This window comes from Ornithodoros turicata, chromosome 2 (genome assembly GCF_037126465.1).
Source record: "Ornithodoros turicata isolate Travis chromosome 2, ASM3712646v1, whole genome shotgun sequence".
In the NCBI taxonomy this organism is placed as follows: Eukaryota; Metazoa; Arthropoda; class Arachnida; order Ixodida; family Argasidae; genus Ornithodoros; species Ornithodoros turicata.
In genome coordinates, this window is record NC_088202.1 from 104,036,465 (window position 1) to 104,043,518 (window position 7,054).

Here is a 7,054-nt window from a genome sequence, read left to right on the forward strand (position 1 = left end):
TTTTTTGCTCTTACTTCAAACTGTTACAATCGCGAAAATAAAATATGTAGACAGTCTGAATTGCAAATAAACTGCTTTTATAATTCCAGCCTGCTTGGGTGATCATCATCAGCCAGCTGTTCAGTGTGGATAGATTAGCAAGCACCACATGAACGTCTCGGGCTAGTATGCGGTAGTAGCATAGATGTGACTTAGCTGAATATCATGTCTGTTCTGGTCCTCCATAAGGGATAGGAAAACTCCACCACACGGAAAAACATTATCCGAACCAAGCCTCGCGACCCACCCGTGCGCCGTTCAGCATAACTGTGTAGAGTGGATGGGATAGAAAAATTATTTTCTCGCCCTTATCAAAAAGGACCTTCTCAATTTTTTTATATGCTTTAGTATAGATATTGATCTGTCATCTCCATCTATTTGGATTGTTCTCGGCCGACCGCTTCATTTTAAAAAATGGCGTTGAAAATGGCCAACTTTACCAAAAGTACGGCATTTGGGATTACCTGGGGCAAAAAGTATTGTGTGGTCGGCCTTCAAAACATGTGATTTTGAAGTATGGAAGGTACAGAACACGCTGAATTTATTTGTCCCTTCCAGCTTGTGCGAAAAATTGTAAGAAATAGCGCCAAAAAGCAGCCCTGTTTCGCTGGCCGAAAATGAAACACGAGGGAAGAACTTGAAATTGGCAGAATGTTTGGGCCACGCTCTTTCATTCTATGTCACTAAAGTCCACCTAGACGCAAAACCCTGCCCAGTAGATAACTTTTTTCGTAGCATGGTTTTCGCGATTCTGACGAACTTTGACCCCGCCTAAATCGACAAGAGTTGAACATTGTCCAGTAAAACTCTGGAAAATGTCTTTATTTGCAATAAGGAGTCGTTGATAATTTTTGGAAGCAAAACTGAGGGGGGTCGAGCACAACCTTTGGGTGATTTGGCATGGAATGACCCAGCTGGGTGGTCGCCAAAGTTGACGTTGGTGTGCAACCTTCATAGAAGGCTGTGAAAACGTGAATGATGAACAGTGCTGGGGTAGGCTGAATATGGCAGCAGGAAACAACGTTGTTTCTGCAGTTCGGAATGTTGTGTAAGAAGATTGTCGTGCTATATTGATTAAGTTCTGATGTGTCTGCATCCTGGAACTGGGGCCAGACGCTGAAGCATCGGAACAATTCTGTAAGACCAACTTTCGTCAAATCTTCTGCGTGAAATAAGTGCCACCTCTGCTAAGTGATGTACACAGCAGCAAAGAAGCGGCAATTCAGCTGGAGTTTTTCTAGAAAGGCATCAGAGAAATGCATTCCTTGTCACTGGTAGTGGAATGTGAGTGCACTATTCAACCCCCAAGAAGATATGTCAAAGCATGATCAAAGCACTTTTTTTTTTAAAGCATCTGGTAAAAGTGTTCCAAAAAGAGCTGAGGAAATGCTCTCTGAAGGAAATGTTATGGCAACCATGCTTTGGGACTGCCACGGTCTTTTATTGGTACACTATCGACCCCACAGAAACAACCTGGACTTTTGACTTGCAAAGCTGTGATGCTGCACCTCGCTTGTCCTCGCTTGTCCTCACACGTCTCAGAAGAGAAATTCAAATGGGCTATTTTCTGGTGCTCCTTGTACTCTCCAGATCTTGCCCCATGTAATTTCCACCTCTTCTCCCACTTCAGAGTGTACTTCGTGGCCAGCAGTATGGGAGTGATAATGAAGTGAAATCTGAAGTAGGCTGCACAAACTAGACACGGCATACAGCTGCTGAGCACTAAAAAGACGAAGACATAAGAGGGGCACACAACACATGCACTAACTTTCAACACTTTAATGAAACTTGTCGCATCGGCTGCTTGTCTATTGCGACACGTTTCATTAAAGTGTTCGAAGTTAGCGCATGTGTTGTGTCCCTCTCTTATGTCTTTGTCTTTTTAGCGGTCAGCAGCAATATGGTCTCATACCAACAAGCCCAAATTTCGTCACTCTTACAGCATACAGACAGGGTGTCGAAAAATTAGTAGGGAAGTATCAAAATATTTGGATAAAGAAGGTGTCTATGTAGAAAAGCAATATAGAAACTCTAACATCTAAATACGTCTTTTCTTCTTTTTTTTTATGTTGGAGAATTGTGTTTATTTTTTCCACAACTGGGAAACTTAGTTTTTGGATGACCCTCATGCAGAACCTACCACCAGGACTTGGTGTAATGTTTGCATTGCATTTGCATCCTGTTGTAGGGCATGACCAGGAACTTACCCACACCAGTGCACACCCAATGCAACGGCTGGTAGTAACGTCATCTAAAGACACTACCTTCCGTCTGTGGGACTTCCGAGAAGCTATCCACTCTGTCAGTGTTTTCCAGGGTCATACAGAGTAAGCATTTTGTGATGCACAACAGTCCTTTGCAGTGCAGTCGTTGAACAGTGCAGTTTGTTATAGATGCAGTGAAACATCATTGAACAAATTGTATCTGAAGAAACCATTCAGATTAAAACTGTGTGGCCAATGTGGTCTTCTGAAATACAACCTGTAGTCTAGTCTTCAGTGCAGCACAAATTTCCGTTGCACGAGCCTTTTCTGCCACACTAACGCATATCCTGGGTCATCTTTCCCCGCTTAAACTGAGATGTCAGATGTTGCAATTTTTGTAGGGAATGTTGGCCAGAAAATGAACATATTTCAGCTCACTTGGTCATGTATTCTTGTTTTCTGATGAGCCTATTTTGGAATAACAGTGTGTAAGTAGCTTTTAGAAAACTGAAACTTACCTATGTGTCATTATCAGCAACATTTAAGGGGGAATCACTTCTTCGCAAGACAATAGAGAAAGTTTGTTTGCACATCGCTCAGACACGGCATGAAATATCATCAAAACAGAAGTACTGGCGTGTTCTCCTTGTATTACCCTTGTCAATGACACATTTTGTAGAATTCCAGGGCTATCCATTGATTTGTATTGAGCCCGAATTCGCAAATATTTTAGTGTTGGACACTCTATCGAGATGGCAGCACATGTTCGAGACGCACCAAACTTTAATTTATTAAAAATCAATAGCTCAACCTTGTCCTCTAAAAAATATGTCATTGACTAGAGAAAAGCTAAGAGAACACGCAGTACCAACGTTATGATGATCGTCTAGAATGTTCACGTGTCTTGTGCGAACGAAAATTGCCCATAGATTTCTGAAGAAGTGATTCCGCCTTAAGCTATTTACCATGGCTAGAGTCATGGTACCAATCTCTTTGGGAGCAATAACTTCATAAACATACCTAACGTGCTCATGCAACTAAAAAGTTATTTTTATGTCTTTTACTACAATAGCTTTTCTCCTCATCTAAACCCTTGTACCCTTCTCTCAGGTCTGTTACATCAGCAACATTCACATCAGGAGATAAGGTTGTCTCAGGTAGCGATGATCGTACGGTTAAAGTCTGGGACCTGAAAAACATGCGTTCTCCATTGACGACAATAAGACTAGACTCACCTGTAAACAGGTTTGTGCATATATTAACATTGTACTTTGCTTTGTCCATAATATAATTCAATATATCGGCTTAGATATCCATTGTCTGCTTTCAACGAGTGTGACACATGCTTTTTCAAGTAACTATTTGATTCATATGTCACGTGTTTGTATATACAGATTGGCAGTTTCCAATCAGCACATCATAGCCATTCCGCATGATAATAGACAAGTGAGGTTGTATGACCTTTCTGGAGTCCGGCTTGCACGGCTACCTAGGAATAACAGACAGGTATGTGCCCACGTTGAAAGTTGGTGTTTTAATCAAAATTTGTTCATGTAAAGAACTAGTTTTTGCGTTGTGGAATGAATATACAATTAATCACAAATGATGCAATATGGAAGCCAAAGAGCACAGCTTAATTTGTTACCTCAGTGAACCCGTTTAGTCAAAATTGTGTTAACTCCTGATGTTTGAGCATTAATACTGTTGAGCTCTATTTAGGTAGTTTCTAAAGTCAATGCTTGACAAGCCTGAGCCAGCCCCCCACAGCTCCCATAGCTGGAGATAATTCAGGCTACACTGTGCATGTGTCCAATCCCACTGTGGATTCCTGCTCCTCTATGAACGAGCAGTCTGTCTGCCGGTGTGGCGACATGTTGCTCGGGGGACAGCGTGTCCTGGGCTGACTTCACGGGGAACTGTCCAATGAAAATGAGTTATGATGCCTACCAGTTGGGCAGTCAGGAGCCTCTCCATTTGACTGTCCTTCTGGCCGGTCCTGGCTACCATCTTCTTCTACCGGTTTTCATGCCAGACCAACCTGGCGCTCATTATTCAGTATTCCAAGATAACTACGACAAATTTTGGACAAAATACACATTTATTTGATACATTGTATTGACTCAAAAGTCTGACACATATATTCACCTTGGATACAAAGCTCTGCACATTGCGTTTGTTGACAGACTGCAGTCAAACCAAGTTCGAACTTGCAAAACACACGCGGTCTACTCCTGGAAACGAGCAAGGCTCACATGAGTGTGTGCGATTTCACACGAGCATCTTCTTGTGTTGCTTGCAGTACATCGAAGGGTACAACAAAATGTGAAATGCTTTGTGTCACACCGAATCCTGTCACTGTATTTGCGACTGTCAAATGCGACGGCGCTCGAAAGTGTTCCTCAGGCATCAGCTCACCACACCATTCCAGTTCCGAACGGGATAGACTGTTCATTGGACGATACTTTTATCGGGAAACAGTAGAACATGTGCGGAGTCGCTTTAATGCACGAATAAATCTGCGAACACACTTTTTCTTTGAACACAATCTGGTGCTGTCAACCAACTTCGCCATGACGCTGTGACTCTGCTTGCAGGTGCCAGCAAGGCTGGCTGCTCGCAAAAGAATGCTATTTTGAAACTTTGTCAATCGATCGCTGAGCACGCAATGCCCTTCGGCCAATCGGCATCCAGTTATGATGCCTGACGGCAGTAGTACCACATAGTTATGATGTGGAGACATTTTTTAGGGCCGCGAAGATGGGGAGCTATGGAGGCCTGCCTGAGCTAGGACAAAGATAATATGGACAGTGCCAGAGACAGCTCTTGAACTGTCTTTCATTGCCCATGATGATTATGGGGCATTGGTTTTGGGCTATGTTTGTGGACAGGTGCTTATCATAGAAACAAGTGTGCCTGACAAGGCAAATTCTTGAGCTGTGTGACCAAGCTACAGCTAACATTGCAGGTTTGTTGCAAGGAGATCCCAAACTACTATGTTACAGATCACATGCAGAAAACTACCAGCATGTACATTTCAGAAAATTTAATATTCTTGAAGGCTGCACGGAATAAAAGCCTTGCACTAGTCACCTTTATTCACCCTGCCTTTCTTGACTCTGCCCAAATGCCTACCCAAATACTACTCTTTGTGCCCAAATATGATGTATCTAATTTCATGCATACAAGAAATTTCGACCACAAACAACTTCTGTCACCAACCTCTTTCTGTTTCAGCAATGCAACGTTAGATTTTGGAAAAGCAAACCGCCGTTCTTTGTCTCTATTCTCAGACATTACACAGAATCTCAGACATGTGTGTCTTCTTCCTTCCTTTCTTCTTTTTATTGTGATCCCCCCAGATTATCAACAGTTATGCAGTGGGATGACATGAAGAATGTTGCGAGTAATTTTGACCAATTTCCGCCGCTGTAACATTAATATGCTTCAATTAAAGCCCAGTGGGACACATTCCTAGACCTTCATGGCGTCACCCTACATCCTGTGTGATTATACCACTTGCTTCTATACGCAGGGTCACCGTCGTATGGTGTGTGCGGCAGCTTGGCTAGACTCTGACCAACCTAACCTGAAAGCCAACCTGTTCACCTGCGGCTTTGACCGCACTGCTCTTGGCTGGAATATCAGCTCTCCCTTGAAGGAAGATTTCAAGGCTGGTCTCTTGAAGGCCAATTAAGTGTATCTCAGTGTATCCTAAGTTTGAGTGGTGAGGAGAAGCTCGGGTGTTAAAGTTGTAGGACATATATGCCGGCGTGTCATAAGATTTGGAGCAGCAACGTGTGTTAGGTAGTTCATCTAAACCACTATATAATAGAAACGAACAATGGATAGCTTACAAACACTAGCACTCTGCTACCTGTGCTGCAATTGGTACATTTTCCACTGTTTAATCATGTACCCTGTGCAGTAAGTTTGGCTACATGTGACGAGAACGGATATGGGGTCAGCTGATAGGTACGGTGCTGGACAAAAGTTTACGGAACACGCTCCGGCGCATTCCTTCCCAAAAGTGACACGCTACCAGCGAATGGGACCATGTTGACCTACAGACATGTATCTAGGTAACCCAGTAACCTGTTTGCAAATCTGTATGGTACCGTTCACTGCTGGTGTGTCACTCTGAGGAAGGAGTGCGCCGGAGCTTGTTCCGTAAACTTTTCTCCAGCACTGTACATAAGGAACACAATACATTAGACTGAATATAGAATGTGAAATGCATGACTTACATGCACATTGTGTACAGCTTGAAATACGGCAATAATCGAGGCTGGGTCCTAAGATTGGCAGTGCCACTAAGGAGATGAGATTTAACAAACAGCTGTTCACTAGCCTTTTACATAGGTAATGACTGCTGGTGATTGGAAACTTTTAATGGTGCAATTCATGCAGCATGCTGAACATGCATTGTTCCTAAGAGGCTTAGAAGGATGTGTAAGTACTCACCAACAAATATCCACCTAGAAGTTGCTTTGCAGCCCAATGTTAGATACCTCATAGCAAACTGTCGAGTTGCTATGTGATGTACATATATAACCCTATATGCTACCACTTCACGTACAGGCAGAGCATGCCATTGTGTGGTCTAGTCTTGTAAATAGACAGAATATTTTATCTTAAATCTGTAAGCCACCAGCCATCTAAAAATACAAGTGAAGTATGCTATGCACAAGTTACAATCTTTGCACCTGTTAGTCCATTGTGGTGCTCCCACTGATCTGTTTCTGTCCGACATTAAAAACGGTTACCAACAACATCATTTGGTGTCAGTCGTGGTACAAGTACATGACAAAAAA

General features: G+C 42.8%; 1 protein-coding gene across 2 annotated transcripts in view; it reads left to right on the top strand.

Annotated features, from left to right (window-relative positions):
- Nucleotides 1-7,017, top strand: part of LOC135385892 (WD repeat-containing protein 37-like) — a 142,138-nt gene extending 135,121 nt beyond the window's left edge. For both annotated transcript variants that reach the window (XM_064615496.1, XM_064615497.1), the window contains exons 9-12: nt 2,228-2,366; nt 3,354-3,488; nt 3,638-3,749; nt 5,776-7,017. In XM_064615496.1, the coding sequence (XP_064471566.1) occupies nt 2,228-2,366; nt 3,354-3,488; nt 3,638-3,749; nt 5,776-5,937 (548 nt within the window). In that variant the 3' untranslated portion in view covers nt 5,938-7,017. The remainder of the gene's footprint in view (nt 1-2,227; nt 2,367-3,353; nt 3,489-3,637; nt 3,750-5,775) is intronic.
- Nucleotides 7,018-7,054: the final 37 nt, after the last annotated feature.